Here is a 19,595-nt window from a genome sequence, read left to right as displayed (position 1 = left end):
TGTTTCATATCCGTTTCAGGTGGGAACAGGGAAACCTCCGGGTGATTTTCCTTCCAGATGTGCAGGGAGGGACCAGCTCCTGGGCAGGTGTGCAAACCCCCACCTGCACCCTCCCTGGGGCAGGGACCATACCAGGCAGCTGTGGGCAGGGCGGTGGCTGTGGGAGGGAGGAGGTGGAGTCTCCTTTTTCTAGGGCAGTGTCACCAGCCTCCTGCCCAGGGGCACTGCCCCAGTGCTACCCTGCCAGTGTGTGTGGCCGTGTGAAGCTGGGGCCTGTCCCCAGAGCCTGAGAGAGATCACAGACCTTACAAGCCCTATGTTGCTGGACCCCCAGAACACGGAACATGGCAGATGGGGCACAGGCCAACCCCAGAGTGTTCAGGAAGAAGGTGCTAGTTAGGCATCCCTCTGGGTGGAGGGGCCCAAGCCTCAGGGCCTCTTATCCTTGGAGAACCTCCAGGTATGTGCCTACTACCCTGGGATGAAATCCTCCATGGGGAGCAGCAGGGATGGGGCTGGGGAACTGGTGCCTAGAGTTCATTTCTCCAGAAAGAAGAGCTCTAAGACTCTGAGTGATGGCTGAGATATGTCACTGCATTTGCAGCACCAGAAGGGCCTTGGGATCATCTAGTCAATGCTCACGAGGCACTTGAGGCCCAGAGAGGGTAAGAGATCTACCTGAGGTCACACAGCAATTTGGAAGAATAGCCAGGACTAGACTCGAGGGACCCAGGTCTCTTGGCTTCAAGTGCAAGACCCAGCCAGCAGGTTGGGTCATGTGACTTCCTGGAGTGTGTATGGAAAGGGGGTTGGATCTGATCCGTGACAGTGGCCCGACCCCATGGGACAGTGAGCTTCCTGTCTTGGAAGCTGGTGAAGGAAGGGTACTCCTACTCAGGGTAAGAAGGAAGGAGGCTCCTGGTGCCTCCTGGCTCTGCCATCCTGGGCACCGTCCTTTCAGCAGATGCTGGGAAGGTGGGGAGTGCTCCCCACAGAGCCCGGGTAGCAGGAACAGAGGCCTGAAGGGGCAGCATTGATGGGGCCTCTAATGAGGCCCGGGAGGGAGCAGCAGGCCCGGGGCTGCAGGAGAGTGGAAGGGACGGACCCAGGACTTGGATTTTTCTCCTCTCTCAGATCTAGCTTGGGTATGAAGAAGTTCTTCACCATGGTCATCTTGGCTGGCAGTGGTGAGTAAAGGCTCTGGGGAGACTCCTCTTTCTCTCCTGCTCCCAGACTTTCTCCTGTGACCTTGGGCACCTAGGTTCTCGAGCCACCGGATGGCAACAAGCCTGTGGCCTGGGCTACCTGTCTGGGCCACCAGGGAGCCCTTCATTGTCCTGGGGCTGTTTGCTCTCCGGCCAGCCGTCAACACACCAGGGGCCCTTGGCTTGGCATTTACGAGCCTGCAAGGCGGCAGGGCCCAGAGCTGAGCAAGCGTCATAAAACGGTCGTGTTTGCTTAGGGCGTCTGGCCGCCCCGGGACAGCCTGGGTGTTTGTGTACATGTGTTCATTAGACAAGAGCTAATGAGTTTGTGTGTGGCTGTAAGCATGTCTATCTCTGCGTGCAGAGGTGTGTCTCAGCACATGTTAGGAAAACGTGTAGGTGTATGTTAATTGGGACACCTGAACCGGCATGAGGTGTGTGTAGCAGGTATCTGTGAATGCACAAGCCACTGGGGGCAGGGCCTGGGGGCCCCTCCTTTCCTGGGACTGCTGTTCCCAGGTGCACCGCCTGGGGACAGCTGAGGCTCCTGACACAAATCTGGCCCCACACGCAACCGGGTGTCTTGGGGAGGTGGGAGGTGGCCGGACCCCTCGCTGACTTCTCCTCCAGCCTGTTATACAGCATCCAAATGCAGCCTGGTTTGAGGGAAAGAAAGAGACACCAGGTACAAAATAGGGTTCAAAGTGGCCAGATGTGAGAAAGGGGGGGCTTGAATCGGAGGCTAACGTGATTGTTGTGTATAAAACAAGCGTCTGCCTTGAGCCCCAAGCGCTGGCCGGGGACTGCTCCTGCCTGACCGAGCATGGACTCCGTCTCTTCTGCTTGGAGCACGCGTGTGGGGCGTAGGGGCCACATGTGTGCGTGTGTACAGGCGTGAACCCGAGTGTGTGAGGCGTATGTGTGATCATGGGTGTGTTTGCGGGTGTGAGGCGTGTGAGTGTGTGAGGCGTTTGCGGGTGAGTGTGAGCATGACTGTGTACATAGCAGTGTGTATCCGTGTGGGGGATGTCTGTGAGTGTGTCACGGGTGTGTGCTTCGGCATACGTGTAGTGTGTAGGGGCGAGTGTGAGCGTGCATCTCTCCTGAGGGTGCTGTGTGTGAGGCGGGGGAATGTGTGCAAGAGAAGTGTGTTTCTACGTGCACTATGCATGGCTGGGTGACTTGTGTGCCTGAGTGTGATGTCGCTGGACGTGACCATGTGACTGTGCATGAGGTACATGTGGGTGAGTGTATGTTTGTGGGTAGTGTGTTCCCCAGAGTGTGGTGCGCGGAAGAGAGTCTGAAGTGTGTGTGTGTCCGTGGGAGTGTAACGGGGTGTGTCCCCGTGCATGAGGTGTGGAGGGCTCGTGTGATAATGCCCACCTCGTATGGAGCTGCTGGTCAGGGCGCCCCGGGGAGGGAAGCTGCTCCAACCCCCAGCCCCAGGGTAACACCTGCGCAGCCAGATCGCAGTGGCAGGAGGCGCGGGCTTCAGGCCAGGGAGCCAGGAGGCCAGGACCCCACAGGGCACCCTGCAGGAGTGTGGCGTTCTCCCTAGCTTGGCCATGGTGTCAAAGAGCTTATGCAACCTGCTTGTGGTGCTGCAGCGCTCAGGGAGAAACCTGTTTGCAAACCGTTGGGTGTCTGGGTTTGACTTCCAGGGTCAGATTCAAGATCGGGACTCCCCGTGCTGCTCGGCACGCCCACCCTGCTCCAGCAGCAGGATGCCAACACAGCGGGAGGAAGGGCTGGGGGACAGAGCTAGGGTCCTGTTTCTCCCTCCCCTCACCAACACCCTCACACCCTTGTGCAGCTCAGGGATGAGCTCAGGCCCATGGGACATGGGGTCCTGCCTCTCCCTGCCCCCAATCCCGCTGACATGTGTACTTTGCTCTGCACCATCCTCTTAAAGCCACTTGTCCCAACTCCTTCCCCATTTCCTCTCTCCTTTGCTCCTTATTTTCTGTAATGACAAAAAACACCCAGCCAGCAGACAGGGAGGCTCAGGAAGAGCAGGGGCCCCCAAGCCCATTAAATGGGGCTGCAGTGGCTCTCCTGCCTGTGTGCGGGGCGGCCTCCCCCGAGGAAAGACTTAAGCACCTGGCTTGGTATTGACTCAGCAGTGAGCGGTGAGCGTGGAGAGATGCTGAGTCAGCACAGGCCCAGGACCCAGGAGTCGGGGAGCAGGGGAGGGGAGAGTCTGCCAGGGTGCGCTTGCCTGGCAGGTGCAGGGAAGCTGCTGAGTTTGCTGGTGCGGGAAGGGGTCATTGTGCTACTGCTTCCTGTGAGACACAGATCAAAGGAGAATGTGTGTGTGTGTGTGTGTGTGTGTGTGTGTGTGTCTGTCCATCTGTCTTTGCTGAACGACCAGAACGCTGAATTGTCTCTGGCTTCATCGTGACTGGCACCAGCCCCAGGACTGTGGCAGGGACACTGAGTCTTTGCTGGAAGCAGAGAAACCAGACCAAGCCCAGGGCCCAGAACCAAAGCCCTGTGTTCAGGGGAGCACATGGCATTTGTGAAGCCCGTTACAGTGAGTGGCTGGGCATTGAGGTCTCACTGTCCGGGTCCAAGTTCTATCCCTACCGTTTTTGATAATGTTCTCGGGCAAGCTGCTGGGTGCACTGGGCCTCAGTCTCCTCATCTATAAAGTGGAGATAATAACACCACTCAGTGAGTTAATGCATGGGAGCGGCTTAGGACAGAGCCTGGCACGGAGCCCTCAGCAAATAGCAACAATGATTACTTTCTAAGGGCCCTAGTGCCTCACGGTTGTTCATCTGTTTGTTTTAGGATTTCATTTATCTAGGGGCGCCTGGGTGGCTCAGTGGGTTAAAGTCTCTGCCTTCGGCTCAGGTCATGATCCTAGGGTCCTGGGATCCAGCCCCACATCGGGCCCTCTGCTCAGCGGGGAGCCTGCTTCCTCCTCTCTCTCTGCCTACTTGTGATCTCTGTCTGTCAAATAAATAAATAAAATCTTTAAAAAAAAAAGATTTCATTTATCTATTTGAAACAGAGAGAGTATGAGCAGGGAGAGGGGGCAGAGGGAGAGGGAGCAAGCAGACTCCCCGCGGAGTGGGGAGCCCAACACGATATAGCACCTGATCCCAGGACCCCAGGATCATGACCTGAGCCAGAGGCAGACGCCTAACAGACTGAGCCACCCAGGAACCCCCTCTCACAGCTTTTTATACATGGCTTCCCTTCCTGCCTGTGTTCACCTTCCCTCCCGTCCCCCTTCCCTGGCCCTGGGGTGTGGGGAGGATAGTCACTCAGATGGGGCAGGGGCGGGCACCCACCAGGCAAGACACTCACAGCACCCCTTGATTTTCTTGCAGTCCTGCCTGAGGCCCACAGCAGCCTGCTTAACTTGAAGTCCATGGTGGAAGCCATCACGGGGAGGAATGCCATCCTGTCCTTTGTGGGCTACGGCTGCTACTGTGGGCTGGGAGGGCACGGGCTGCCCATGGACGAGGTGGACTGGTAGGTCCCGGAGCGCCTGCGCTGCTGTTGTGTCAGGACAGGGAGGGGAGACAGTGAGGGTAGGACTGGTCTCCATCTCTGAGAGATGGGAGAGGACTCTTTCCCCAAAGGATGAGGCTGGTTCAATGAGTTAGTGACCTTGACCCATGCCTTCCTCAACTGTCTTGGATGCTTTCTACTGTCCTTCTCCAAGTCTTGTGCTTGGAAGCATTTGAACTTGCACTCTTGCCAGGAAGGAAACATTGACCTGCCCGCAAAGCACATGGGAGCAACGAACACACAGCTCACACTCAGCAAAAGCAAGGGCTGTGACCCCTCTCGCCTCCATCACCCTGGGGGTCTCTGATGGAGGGCTGAGCTTCTTCCATCAGACTGCTGACTGAAGCCATGGTTATTTTCTGCTCCTATCTCCCCAGAAGCAGCCAGCACTAAGTCTGGTATCATGGGGGGCGGGGGGGGAGACTTGATAAATGCATGTTGACTAATTGCCTTCCTCCACCAGAGGGGATGGAGTTGGCCACACTACATTTGCTTCCTGTCCCTGCAGACTTTGTCTCTCCCTGGCCATCCTGCATAGCCAGGCATGGCCCCTTCTTATAGCCAGGCAGGCTCCTTGGACACCGACTGATCCTTGATCCTCTTTCTCATCCTGAAGGCATTGCCAGAGAGCCTGACGCTTCTGCCTCCTGCAGCTGCACTCAGGGCTCTCAGGGGGAAAGGTGGGAGGCAGGAACATGGGCAAGAAACTGGGGTGCTGGCCGGGCTCTGCCGGGCTGTGTGACTTCAGTCATGTGACTGCCCCCTCTGGGCCAGAGTCTGCAGGTCTGATCTGTAAGGAACTGGTACAGAGAGTTGGGATCTCTGACAGTGGGAGACAGGCCAAGCCTGGCTACATCACCTGCTATCTTCCACCTGCCCCTAGGTGCTGCCACGCCCATGACTGCTGCTACCAGAAGCTCTTTGACCTGGGCTGTCACCCCTATGTGGACCACTATGAGCACACCATCGAGAATAATACTGAGGTCATCTGCAGTAAGTTCTCCCCCTGCCATTCCCTCCTCCCCAACCTAGGAGAAGGGCTTAGATTGCCAGTCTCTCCCCCCACCACCCTGTGCACTCAGTTGCCAGGCAACAGACAGGGTGCCCAGTTAAATTTGAGTCTCAGACAAACAATGAAAACTATTTTCACATCATTATATCCTAAATATTGCATGGGACATACTCATACTAAAAAATTCAATGTTAGCGTAAAATCAATTACTATTAGTATAAAATTAAGAATTAGCATAAGTATATCCCATGTAATATCTGGGACTTACTTATACTAAAATATTTACTGTTTGTCTGAAATTCAAATTAGCCATGCCTCTTGTTCTTGTTCGTTAAATCTGAGAACCCCAGCCATGGTCCTCATCCTGATACGCTCAGCCTGAAAGAGCACCCTCATTCCCTGATCCTTGATTCCTCAGCTTCTCGGGGTTTAAGGAGCGGTTCTAAGTCAGTGGGTCTGGGTGAGGGCCCAGAAATCTGTTTTTAACCAGATCCTCTGGTCACGGTGAGACTTTGTGACATGCTGACCTGGGTTCAAACCTGGATTCTGCCAGAACCTCCTGCTGGGTGTAACCCTACCCAAGGTGTTCCCTTACCTGGCCTCAATCTCTCCATGAGTCCTTGGAAGAGTTTGGATCAGAACAAACCTATTCCCTTCTAATTCTGTCTTTGGGACCCTACTGGAAGGTGGCCTCATCCTTAGGATGCTCAGTGTTTCCAGGATTTAAGCGATGAGAACCAGGCCTGGCAACATTTCCTCCCTTCCCATGGACTTTCCAGGCCATTGTTCAGTTGAGGGATGTGGCATCCAAGTTAATGGCTCAAGTGTCACTGCCCTCTCTCCCCTTAGGTAACAGGTGCCTCCTGGCCCAGCCCCATGGGCAGCCCCGGGCTCCCTTTGTCTCCTTGGCTTAACCAGGTTCTGCTCACTATTCTTCAAGCTCACCAGCAAGCCCAGATTTGCAAAGAAACCCTAAGTCTCCTGTTCTCTGGTGGGGAGCTGGGCTCAGGTGGGGCCCTCTGGGAGCCCAGGACACTGAGGTCCCCGTATTCTGCTATTCAAACAGTGGAGTGGTGGGGCTGGCTTGGGAGAGTGGGGTGGTCCCTCATTAAAGCATTTTAGGGATCCCCAAAGGCGGTGGACTAACCCAAGCAGTGGTTTTCATGTTGGGTTCTGGGGGCTCCTGGGGTCACAGGGAGTCAGGTGATAGGGGTCCTCTAAGTGGTCCAGCTGGCCCCGTTAGCCCATCTGATAGCCTAAGTGCTTCTCTTTAGGCCATCTGATACATTAGCCTCCTGCAAAGAGTTTCATTTAAGAGCAAGGATTCTGCTGATGCAAAGTTTGAGAAGTATGCACACCACTGAGCTGGGGGCGGTTCTCAAAGAGGGTTCCCTGACCCGGCAACATCGCTATCACCTAGGAACTTACTAGAAATGCAGGTTGTCGGGCCCCACACAGACCAACTGAACCCGAAGCCATGGGGCCTGGGCCCAGCAGTCTCTGTTTCCATAAGCCCCTGGCAGATCCCCAGGCAGCCCTCAGGTCGAGAACGGCCAGGGTGGAGGGTTTCCGGGCGCCCACAACACTGGCAGCAGCGGTGGCAGTGGGAGCAGTGACTAGGTCTTAAGCCTTTGCCCGTGGGTGGCCCCGCGCCAGGTTCTTTAGGAAGCCGGCCTTCCATCGAGGCTCCTTACCACCAGCTCCCTCCAAGGGTGGGGGTCCTGCGATTCCGTGATGGGAGAGAGGAGGCCCCAGGGTGGGGAGTTCCTGACCCCTGAGTGTTTGTCCCAGCTCTGCCTTAGGTTGGCTGGGTGACTTAGGTAAACCAGCCCCCCCCTTTTCTGTGCCTGCCTCAGTTTCCCCAACTATAAAGTGGCCCGTTGGACTTCAGGGCTTCTCCGATTGAAGCACGCCGCAGAGCCACCGGCAGGGCGGTGGACACAGACAGCAGGGCCCGCTGAGCCGCGGGCCTGGGGTGAAGCCCCAGTGAGGCTCTGCTGCCCGCCCCCCCCCCATGGGACCACCTTCTGAGGCCCACTAGAACCTCTGCCCCGCGCAGGTGAGCTCAACGAGACGGAGTGCGACAAGCAGACGTGCGAATGTGACAAGAGTGTGGTTCTGTGTCTCCGGAACCAGACGTACAACGAGAAGTATCGAAACTACCTCAACATCTACTGTCAGGGCCCCACGCCCAACTGCAGCATCTACGAGCCGCCGCCCGAGGAGGTGGCCTGGAGACACACGGCCCCCACTCCCCCTGCACCTCCCTAGTGCCCTCTGGGGACAAGACAGACTGAGCAGGGGGAGCTGGGGCCGGGGGGAGACTGGGAGCCTGGGGACTGCCTGGCTGCTTTTCCCTGGAGCCCCTCCGTGAGACTGGCTCCCGAGGACTCGGGAAGCCTGGGCTCTGACTGTGGCCCCCAGGCTGGTCCAGCCCGGCCCTGGGCGTGGCCATGTTCCGCCCCTGGTCCTAGACTTGGCAGAGAACGTGCAGCTTGTTGGGGCTTCTCCTGAGTGTGGAAGGCAAGGCCTGAGAGAGAGGAGGTCCCCTGAGTGGGGCCTCTGCTCCTGGCCTCAGCCTGACTTGCTCGGCCTGACCCTCCAGGTTGGACCCCGGGGACTTAGAGACTAAGCGTCTTAGCTGCCGGCACAACCTCAGAGCTTGGTGTGTTCTCAGACAGGTCCCCAGACCAATGGTGGGCTGGCCCCAAGGCCTGGGCTCTGGGGGCCTCCTGGCTGCCCCTAGGAGAACTCAGGGTGACCCTTGCTTTCTCCCTGGAGCCCCAGGGTAGGTGGCCCAGAGTCAGAGGTGGCCCGGACATCAGAGGGTGACCACAGTGCTTAGTGTCTCAGCCCCAAAGTCTGGCCTCAGAGCAGTCCCCAGGGCTCCGACAGAACCCACATTCCTAGTGGCACTCCCCTCGGTGCAGGGTGACCCAGATGGGGGCACCGATATGTCCCCAAGAGCTCACAGTTCTTCCCCTGCCTCCCCGCTGAGCCAGGCCTGCCATATGGCATGGCCCAGAGGAGCTCCCAACCCCAGGCTCCTGGGACCCTAGCAGACGTGGAGGCGACAGGACTGTCCCCCCATTCCCACAGCTCCCCTCCTGCAGCAGCCAGGCCAGTGGGGGGAGAGATCCCAAACCCTTCTCTCCCTGCTGGGGAGAGACGAGGCTGCACCCCGGGGTCAGAAGTCCTCTCAATGGGGAGGAGGCTGAGGGCGGGGACCCACCTCCGTGAAGGGGGAAACAAAGGCAGGAGGGACCACGTCAGGTAGGAGGCTGTGGGGAAGATTCAGGAAGGCCGTGGCAGGGAGGAAGGAGGCCGTGGGAGGGAGCAGCACGCAGAGGGTTGGGAGGGGAGAAAGTGGGAGCGAGGTAGGGTCCAGAGGCACCCAGACCTGAGTGGTCTGGGCAAGAGAAACGGGGTAAAGGAGCCTGGGTTGTAGGGCCCTCCTTGGGCCCAGGTTCCCATTGAGCCCGTGGGATTGTGGGCCAAGGTGGAGGAGGGTCAGCCTCAGTGGGGGGGGGGGGGGGGGGTGCAGCTTACTTGACTCTTGACTCTGCGCCAGCACTGCTGTTTCTCCAGGTGGACCCTCCCTGTCCCGCCCGCCTCACCTCCTGACCTCAGCGGCCTCCGAGTAGCCAGCACGCCCTGCCTCACCCCGATGACCCCCTGGCCCAGCATTGTGACTCACCTGGACACTGAGAGCAGCCACCAGGAGCTCGCCCTGCCCTGCCAGCACCCCGTAGGCCGCTGTCAGCAGGAATGGCCAAGAAAGCCAGAGGCAAGAGAGGCATGGGGGTAGGGAGAGAATGCCCACCCCCCAAACAGCAGGACGAGGCAGACGCCTTGCCCAGAGGCACCTTCTAGAACACTGGCTTCGGAGACTGAGGATGGAGCCGTTGGCATCAGCTGTCACTCTGTGTGAGAGGAGGCCCTTCCACCGCTCACCTCCCCCTGACGTGGTGGCTGTGGTCTGCTGTGAGCCTCATTGCTGACGTCTTCCAGCTAACGAACTACCCTCTCCCGGCTGTCTTGGGAGGGCCCGTTATCTCTGAGCCGAAGCCCCCACCAAGCCAGGGGTGGGACCACGATGGGGCACCCAGTGTCCCGCTGGACTTGGGGTCTGCAGAAGCCTCCACCCCTCCCCCACGGGGCCCCAGGTTTCGGGCTGTGCCTCTCCACCTTGCACACCCCTCCACCTCAGAGAGTCCGGGCCCATGTGTTGGGGCTAGGTTCTGCTGGCCAACAGTGTTGCCTACCCCACCCCCCACCTTGCCCCGGCCTGTTCAGGATAATGCACCCCAGAGACACTCCCTAGGACTCAGCACACTCTCCTCAATCTAATAAAGTCCTCCTGCCTCAGCTTTCCCCTGCTGGTCCTTTCTTCCTTGGCTGGGTGTGCACTGGCCGGGCATCAGGGGAGGGCACAGAGACTCCCTCCAGGGTTTGCAGCTCTGGGGAAAGCTGGTGACCTGACACCCAGCATCTGGCATGGCCTGTCCCCTTCCTGCCCCGGGGCCTGGATGCAGTGGTCCCGCTCTAGCAGAGAGGCGAGTGTCAGGAAGGCCGGAGAGTGGTGTGTTGCAAGGGTTGGACAACGATAACTGTTGGGCTGGGTGCTTGTCAGGCATCAATCTCTACCCTGTCCTTTACTGTTGAACATCTGAGGCCCAGAGAGGGAAAGTAACTTGTCCAAAGTCACACAGGTTGTCAGTGATGGGGCTGGGTCTGACTCCTCAGGATCGACCTTTTTTTTTTTAAAGATTTATTTTCTTTATGTATTTATTTGGGGGGGCGTGCAGAGAGAGAGAGATAAGCAGACTCAGAGCTGAGTACAGAGCCCAACTTGGGGCTCTATCACATGACCCTGAGATCATGACTTGAGGCCAAAACCAAGAGTAGGACACTTAACTGATAAAGCCAGCCAGACACCCTACAACTGACTTTTAACTGCCCTTCCTTGCACTTTCTTAATGATGACCTGGGCAGCTGGGGACAGTGGAGCCAGCAACTGAAAACCTACAGGACATCAAGTCCTGGTCCCCGCCCTACACCTTCTTTGATTTAAGTCCCTTCCCTGTTTTGGCCATCAGTTTCCCCATGTGCAGGGGGACCAGAGAAGCTGTTCTCCAATGCCATGTGTTTTCCTGGGCACATCTGGAATGATCTCTGGGGCTCTGCTCCCCTCACCTCAATCTTCAGTTGAACAGCTCTGCTTTGCCTCTATTATGTACTGAGCATTCACACGAATTACTGTAAGAAGAAAAAGACAGAAAAAAGACAGAAATAAAGAAAAAAATTTCTTTCTACACTTGAAAGCTCCTGGACAAGACTGTCCGTTGGTTCATTCATTCAATGGACATGTACCAATGGTCATCCGGGAACCGGCGGGGATATCTCTGATCAGTCACGGACTCTACCTAAGGAAGCCCAGAGGCTGGTGGTGGGGGCAACCTGAGATAACCTGGCCGTATGGGGCCACGTGGTGACATGGGGAGCTTGGGGAGCATGGAGACTGAAGCCCCAAGTGTGTCCGTGGCAGTCCCAGAAGGGGTCCCCCACGGGAGAAGGGGTGGAGCCCCCAGTATCTGATCAAACTCCTTATCCTCCCCCATTTCCCAGGTGGTCCTCTGTCCACCAGCCTCTCTCTCTGCTCCTTGGCTATACATCCCCATCTAAGAAAAGGGAGTGTTCATAATTGTCATATTGAGAATGAAGAGCCCAGTTCCATACGGGCCCTTGTTGTGATTGTTCTTGAATAAAACCTATTTCTACCACCGAAATGACTGTCTGGCTCTGGTTTTCTTTTCTTTTCTTTTTTTTTTTCCCTTTTTTAAACGATTTTATTTATTTATTAGACACACAGAGAGAGAGATCACAAGTAGGCAGAGAGGCAGGCAGAGAGAGAGGGGGAAGCAGGACCCCGCCGAGAAGATGCAGGGCTCGATCCCAGGACCCTGAGGCCATGACCTGAGCCGAAGGCAGAGGCTTAACCCACTGAGCCACCCAGGTGCCCTGGCTCTGGTTTTCTAACCGCCGTGGTGCCATGACTCATGTGAGAGCAGAGTCATCATCACTGGGCCCCTCACCGTGTCACCCAGGACCCCAAGCAGACATACTGAGGCTTTTGTCTACAGCCCTGACTGATTGATGGGGAATCCACTGTGATCCCCACTCCTGAGCTGGGGCTCTGTGTAAAGGTCCACTGAGGCCCGGCAAGGATAGGTTTTGGTTCTTAAGGTTCTGAGTACGCTCTGTGAAGCCGGATGAGAGGTGCAGGCTACTTTGTTTGACAGAGACTGCTGGGGTGGAAGTCTTTCTTCCTGGCCCTTTCTTTCGAGTGGGGATTCACTCCCTGAATCCCGAGGCTGGAATATTTTTCCTGGTTCTTTGGGATGCCTCTCTATTCTGTTTGATCCTGCTTCTTCCAAGGAAACTTCTCAGCTGACTCAAGCACCCCCCTCCCCTTCCTGACCCTCTGCTGAATTTGGAAACTCACTGCTTCCTCTAAGACCACTCCCTTCCCACGCTCTGCACCCCCACCTTCTTTGATCCTCCCTTCAGTTCCCTTGTATCCTCTGATATGATGCCTTCGAACCCCTGCCTCCTCCCTCCCTCTGCCTGCCCCTGCCAGACCTTTTCCTTGCCCAGGCCAGCCCTTTGGGTCCTTGCGTATTTAGCTCTCTGTCTCCGTAATTGTTTCTCAAGGGACTCAGGGACCCCTAGAAGCAACCACCTAAAGCTAAGAAGGAAAATGCTCTTTGGAAACAGACTGGATATTTTATTCATTTAGAAGGGCTTTGGAGACATCCCAGCAGCTGCTTGACGTCCCCTCAAACCTCTCCCCTAAAATGTACTCCATGGCCTCCTTAAAATTACATATTGGGGTGGGGGGGCACCTGGGTGGTACAATCAGTTGAGCTTCCGACTCTCGATTATGGCTCAGGTCATGATCTCAGGGTCGTGGGGTCGAGCCCCGAGTCATATTGCCCACTCAGTGGGGAGTCTGCCTCTCCCTCTGCCCCTCCCCCTGCTTGTGCTCCTCCCCCAAATAAATAAATAACCTCTTTTTTTTTTTAAAAAAACTACTTATTGGGGCAACTGAAAAGCTTAAAAGTCTCCGCCACAAACACCAGTGAAAAGCTTAGCTCTCATGCTGAATCCACAACCTCAGTTGTCCCATCTGCCAGAAACACAATTCAGATAAAAAATACACAATGGAGTGAAGACAAGATCCAACTATTTTGTATAAATCAGGGAGCCTGCATCACTAGGTTTTGCTATTCGTGGCTAAAATTTTAGAGAGAAACTGGGAAGATCTCTGTCTGCCTGTAAAATAGTTTGTGTGTGTGTGTGTGAATGTATGTAATATATATGGGATATCATTCTATTCAAGGTAGCATTGCCAGATTAATTCACGACATCTCTTCACGGAGCTCTGTTCAAAGGGGTTTGGATAGAAATCAGCACTTCTATTAATTCAGTATTCCTAAAACACCCAGAAATCTAGAAAAGAACCCAGGTATCATCCAAGCCCATATGATTCGAGCAAATGTTGGTTTAATGGCATTGGTGGAACAAAAACAGCCATGTCTTCTGAGTTACCAGCTGGAAAGGACAATATGAGCGTATGTTTTATTCTACTGGGGTTTAGTAGTTAAATAAGATAGTGTCATACCGACTAGGTGTTTAAGGTTATAAAAAATTATAAACTGAACCTAAGGAAAAAATGTCTAAGTCAAGGTGCAGTAAAAGTGAGTTGATTGATATCTGTTCATTTGTGTTGATCAAGCACTGCAGAAAACAGAAAACCCGTGTCTTTAGGTTTTTTAGGTTTTTGTTTCTATAGTGTTTGCCTAACATGCAGGGACTGTTAATATAGGTAACGGAAATAGCTTGAGATGCTGGAGATTTTTGCTTGTTGTTCTTATATGCTCACCTAAGAACAGCTTCCAAAACTTTTTTAGTAGCTTGCCATCTTTTTTTTAATATTTTCTTAAAAATTTTTTTATAAACATATAATGTATTATTAGCCCCAGGGGTACAGATCTGTGAATTGCCAGGTTTACACACTTCACAGCACTCACCATAGCACATTCCCTCCCCAATGTCCATAACCCAACCACCCTCTCCCTACCCCCCTCCCCCCAGCAACCCTCAGTTTGTTTTATGAGATTAGGAGTCTTTTATGGTTTGTCTCCCTCCTGATCCCATCTTGTTTCATTTATTCTTTTCTTACCCTCCAAACCCCTCACGTTGCATCTCCACTTCCTCATATCAGGGAGATCATATGATAGTTGTCTTTCTCTGATTGACATATTTCGTTAAGCATAATACCCTCTAGTTCCATCCACATTGTCGCAAATGGCAAGATTTCATTTCTTTTGATGGCTGCATAGTATTCCATTGTATAGATATACCACATCTTCTTTATCCCTTCATCTGTTGATGGACATCTAGGTTCTTTCCATAGTTTGGCTATTGTGGACATTGAGTAGCTTGCCATCTTAATAGTTAAGCTAATTAAATTAAGTAATAGTCATTAACTATCTAAATCATTTCTAAGTCAGATAAACCACTAAGACATTAATAACTAAACACAAGTGTAAGCTTATATACTTTTGGCTTTTTACTTTTATAAGGTATGAAGAAATACCTTTGGGTCTATTAATAAAAAGGAAAAATTGTACCAGAAGAAATATATATATTTCTAGGAATTGTGATGGTATATTCATAAATATGAATTTATGTGAATTTGTGATAGTATATTCATAAAATTTACTAATTTACTATAGAATGTTGATAAATAGCAGACAGTTAACAAGTGTCTACTTCCTTGCTTTCACTGGAAATTGAGATTCCTGTGGGTTAAAGATCCCAGTCATGTATAAGTGAATTGCTAGAAATTTCTAGGAATAATAAGGATAAAGAAAAAAACTGCATGAAAATTATGCAAGAAAGTGGGCTATACTTCTGTTAAGGAAAAAGGAGAATAATTTTGTCTTCAACGTACAAATTGTATAGAGGTTGATTAAAAGTTATTTTAGGGGCATCTGGGTGGCTCAGTGGGTTAAGCCTCTGCCTTCAGCTCAGGTCATGATCTCAGGGTCCTGGGATGGAGCCCCACATCAGGTTCTCTGCTCAGCAGGGAGCCTGCTACCCCGCCCCCTCCCCCACCTCTGCCTGCCTCTCTGCCTACTTGTGATCTTTCTCTCTGTCAAATAAATAAAATCTTTTAAAAAAATAAAAGTTATTTCAGAATGAAAAAGAGGAAAATATAGGGCAAAAAAATTTTGCATGGATATAGAAAGTTGTAGAGGGTTTGTGAAAAGGAATTTCATGTGTGGTCAAGCTGGCTTAGTTGAATTGATTTATTTATAAAGTTTTAAAAATGAGCCCAATACTGTAAGTGCAAAACTAACATTTGGTTTTCTTTCTGTTGAAATAACAAACTTTTCTTGGATGATTCGTCTGCTCTTTCTATGAGATTGTAGAAAGCTTTTCTTTATCTTTTAAGGAAAACTGCCTAGAAAACAAAGATTATGTTTTATCCGAATAATTTCCTGTGTTTACATTAACCATACCATGTCAGTGATTATTTAAGAGAACACGGACTTCTCACTTTTTAAAAAAAATTTATTTATTTGAGAGAGAGAGGGAATGTGCATGCACAATCGTGGAGAGGAGCAGAGGGAGAAGGAGAAGCAGGCTTCCTGCTGAGCCCCAGAAGCAGGGCTCCATCCCAGGACCCTGAGATCATGACTTGAGCCAAAGTCAAAAGCTTAAACAACTGAACCACTCGGGCACGGCCCCCCATCCCCCAGACTTTTCACTTTGAGAAGAGCTAGGGTTTTATGGTTTGTTTCGTTTTTACTTTTCTTACAATTTTGCCTTCCCAAAAATCAACTCCTAAATGAAATCCTGGTCTTAAACTGACCTTGCACTGGGTCCCTGGAAAATCTCCAAGGATTTGTTCTCTCACCTTGTAAAAGTAGAGATGTTAAAAATAATCTGGTTTATTCAACATATTGGATTGCTTGGACGGCACTGTCAGATCAGAAGAAGTACTTTAGCTTTCCTGTTATACTTGAATGGGTAAATATTTTAAATATATAAATATTTTAGAAATTGTATGAAATTTGTAGAAATTTGTCTATGCTTTGTTGCTTATGAAACATCCTGGCATAATGTTATCAGTCATAATTCTAGTTATTATCTTAATGTGTTGTATGTCACAGAGACGATTACATTCCTTTGTCGGTTAATTGTTTTATAATGAGCTCTCATCAGATCTTTAACCACAGCTATTTTAAGGCTCTTGTCATTTACAGATAGTAAGCTTTCCTCTGATGCTTTCCTGAAAGGTCATGCCAATCAATGGGCAGCCAAAATGCTCCATTTTCATTAGCAAGGACAATTTCAGAGACCCCTGGAAAGGACTAGGGCAGGTATTGTGGGGAACAGACTTCTGATGACGTTCAATGACCTTTATATCACATTGCTGACCTGAGTAAGGGTTTCCAGAACCAGTAGAGAAGCTGACGGGTTCATCAAATTATGAACCCAAGATCAAGCAGAACAAGAGTTAATTACATGGGACTGAATTAACCAGTGAAGGATGATTCTAGTTTTCCCTTCAAATGTTGCTGGGTTTTTTTTAATGTTCTATTTTCTGGGTTTACAGAACTGCTTTCCCTTCTATCTCAAGCTGTCTATAATTCATGACAATTTAGTAGATGGTACTTTTGCAAGCAGAAACATAACGGGTTATCTTTTCTCCCTGCCTGATCCCTCCAGAATTTGGAAACTTACATTGAGTATACTTATTTTCATGGCAATATAATTATTTGCATAAGTTCAAGAAGAATCCGTTTCCTTATGACAGAATGTCATTGAAAACTGGTTATATTCCCAAGGCCTTGGCTGGAATGTCATGTTTGAGTATGATGTGCATAGAACACAATGGAAGAAACTAAGGTTGATTCATGGAGCCCTTCTGGAAAAACCAGCCTGGGACCTGGCTTTGCAGGGCTCCCGGCCTTGCAGGCGAGTAAGGAAGGTCATTTCCTGGCAGACCCAGCGACCTTAGGCTATACTGGGGACCTTGAAAGGAGAGGAATTCACCCAAATCTATAGGCATTGCCAGAAAAATCGGGTTGTGAGTTTTTAACTGTGCTTCCTAACCTTGAGAGGCTCTTAAAAGGCTAGCCTGAGATTCCTTACAAAAAATTCGAGTAAAGCAAAGTTTAAAAGGCCTATGTGGTCAATTACCTTTTTCACTGCCCTTGTTTGAACAATCATGTCAAATCTAATGAAATCAGATGTATTGTAGAAACGGGAATCAACAAGGGAGGTGTCTGTAGAGACAGATTTTCAGTGTTCCAATGGGAAACTATGGCGCATACCCTTGGCTTTTTAAATGATAGTCCTATTCATTGTTTTTGAGCTATTTTTGCCCCTTGGTGAAACTCCGTTTTCCTCTCTACTTTGATGTCCACCAGTAAGCTGGACTGGGTTCTGCCTTCTGCACCTGGTGTTGGATCTTCTGGTCTCCTTGGAGATCTAGCTACAACTCTCCAAACTGACGTTTCTGATTTTCCTGCTGACCTGCAGTCACTGAGAACTAAACCCCATTTCCCAGATCCTTAGGGGGAGCATCTGAAGAAGCCCTGGGAGTTGAGGCTGGACGCTTCCACACTCTCCTTGGAGGAAGAGACATGGCCGTGACACTGATGATTGGGCCATTGCCAAGGACATTCAAGCCACAAGCCAGGAGCTCCTTTAGATTTCCTCTGGTGTTCTCACTTCACCATCTAAAGATGCTCCAGGCTCAACTTCTAGAAATATCCACTGGCTGCCTTCTGGGCTCAGAAACTGGGTTTCATCCAGTTCCAGCCATTCATCTTTGGTTTTCTTTTATTTGCATGGAAATCTCCCTCATTGAAATGCCTGGTACTTTGCAACATCCAGCAAACATCCTCTACTACCAAGCCTCACAGATGGTTCTGCGGGCCACTTCTGAACAAAATGACTGATGAGAAATGGACTCGTATTGTTTGGAAAGGAGAATGTCTTTTTCTTTCCTCGAACAAGAACGGGGATGGACGAAGAATGTCTCCTTGACCAAACTTTTCTGTCAGGCTCCTCTGAGACCTCTCCCCAACGAGGCCTGACCGTTGGGCTTCAGTGCCCCTCTAACATCACTGGCATGTGGCCAGAAATCTGCCATGTCTGTGTGGCAAGAGCGCCTACCTGTCCTCAACACCTGGTCAAATTCCCTCCTCCCCCACCCCACACCCCCCACCGCCGGTGTGGTCACCAGGCCTGCCTTCAGCAAGACTCCTGTTAGGTCAGTTTAGCAAGAGCCCCCCACCCCTCACTATCTTAGCCATTCTCCCCTCAGCGAAGCCTCCCCCTGCCCTGCTCATTTGGCTGTAAATCCCCATTTTTCTGTTTCAGGTGAGTGCAGTTGATACACTGAAGTTTTTCCCCCCTCGTTGCCATAGTTCTTGAGTTCTTGAATACAATCTGTTTTTACTTGCACCTCCGTCCAGCTCTAGTTTTCCACATCAGCATCTCTGCCCAGATCTAGGTCAGAATTCTGCATTCGCTGGAAGCAGAGCTCCCCCCACCCCGTTCTACAGAGCCCTCCAGGAGGGGCTGCCAGCTCTTTTCTGGGACTCGAGTGACACCTAGTGGTCATTCTGGGTCACCGCCCCTGCTATGCTCCACATCCCCTGCCCCTCTGCTTCTGGACCCTGTCCCAGACTGGCCATGCCCAGGAGAGCACAAGGACACGACCAACTGGCGATCAGCATCGCCTCTGTCATCCTTTATTGCCGTCAACGCCATCTCCTGCAAAGAGCAGAGGGGGCCACATGGCCCTGAGCACAACACCCCCCCACACCCACCTATGCACACGCCACCTCCCTTCCTCTGCCCTGCACAGTGAGGGTCCTAATGAAGAGCACATTGTGGGCACGAAATGAGGCCACGGGTGGGAATGCCCCAGCACGGAGTCTGGAGCGGAGAGTGGAAACTGTCAGCACCAGGGACTGGTGCCCTCGGCTGACGTTTCGGATCAAAGGTCTACAGGGCCAGATTGGCAAAAAGCAGTGGGTAGAAGGAAGAAGGAGCTAATGGAACATTCATGGGGGACCTTCTCCCCAAAATGGAAACCTGGCAAACGCAAAGCTGTGGGTTAGCAAGAAAATCTGGCTCCCTGCATATGGGTGTGAGGGGGAGAGGGAGAGCGGCAGAGAAGGAGGAGGGGAGAGAGGCAGTAGGAAGGTTCTGTGGAGGTGAAGGTTGCATGAAGGTTCACCCATGGCCGTGAACCCACAGGTGGGCACTTGGCATCTGTCCAGCCCTGGGGTTGCTCCGCTGGGCCCGGGAGCCACCACTCCCCCCAACTCAGGATCAGACTGAATTCAGAGAGGCGGCCCTCTCTTCCCCAGAGGTTGGCACGGCGATGCGGGCTGTCAGCTACCCAGCTGTGGCTTTCTAACAAGCAGCTGACATCACCAAGTGTGACAAGAAACACAGTTCAGGAGGCAGGGCTGCCCGTTACACGGGTGTGGGGCCCGGGCCCTGCCAACGGCAACCCAGCTGGAATTCGCACCCTCTGCCTGAGCCACCCATCCAGGATCTCGTGCTGTCAGGGGCCTGTAAGAAGAACGGGATGTATTAAGCGCCGGCTGTATGCCAAGCAGGTGCTCAGGGCTTTGTGTTTGCTATCTCATTCAATCCTCTTAACGACCCCACGAGGTGGGGGCTAGTGATGGCTTTATTTCTAGAAGGAGCAAACGGGGTCCCAGAGAAGGTCAAGGTCATGCAGCAGAAACAGGGTT

At 52.2% G+C, this 19,595-nt stretch overlaps 1 protein-coding gene across 1 annotated transcript; it reads left to right on the top strand.

Annotated features, from left to right (window-relative positions):
• The first annotated feature begins 344 nt into the window (after window positions 1-344).
• LOC111154927 (phospholipase A2 group IIF) lies at window positions 345-8,010 on the top strand. The gene is made up of 5 exons (XM_022514883.1): window positions 345-460; window positions 1,135-1,187; window positions 4,544-4,688; window positions 5,611-5,720; window positions 7,799-8,010. Exons 1-5 carry the CDS (start codon window positions 345-347, stop codon window positions 8,008-8,010), a joined length of 636 nt encoding a protein of 211 aa, XP_022370591.1.
• The last annotated feature ends 11,585 nt before the right edge of the window (window positions 8,011-19,595 follow it).

This window comes from Enhydra lutris, unplaced genomic scaffold (genome assembly GCF_002288905.1).
Source record: "Enhydra lutris kenyoni isolate GAN:26980312 unplaced genomic scaffold, ASM228890v2 scaffoldscaffold38, whole genome shotgun sequence".
Taxonomy (NCBI): Eukaryota; Metazoa; Chordata; class Mammalia; order Carnivora; family Mustelidae; genus Enhydra; species Enhydra lutris.
The sequence above is the reverse complement of the archived record's forward strand: the minus strand, read 5'-3'. Positions and strand labels throughout refer to the sequence as shown.

Excerpts from the sequence above, each read along its gene's own strand:
- LOC111154927 (XM_022514883.1), top strand. The coding sequence starts at position 345 with ATGGCAGATGGGGCACAGGCCAACCCCAGAGTGTTCAGGAAGAAGGTG. Across the intron at positions 1,188-4,543 it reads GGTCATCTTGGCTGGCAGTG|TCCTGCCTGAGGCCCACAGC; the intron begins GTGAGTAAAGGC and ends ATTTTCTTGCAG. Across the intron at positions 5,721-7,798 it reads TAATACTGAGGTCATCTGCA|GTGAGCTCAACGAGACGGAG; the intron begins GTAAGTTCTCCC and ends TGCCCCGCGCAG.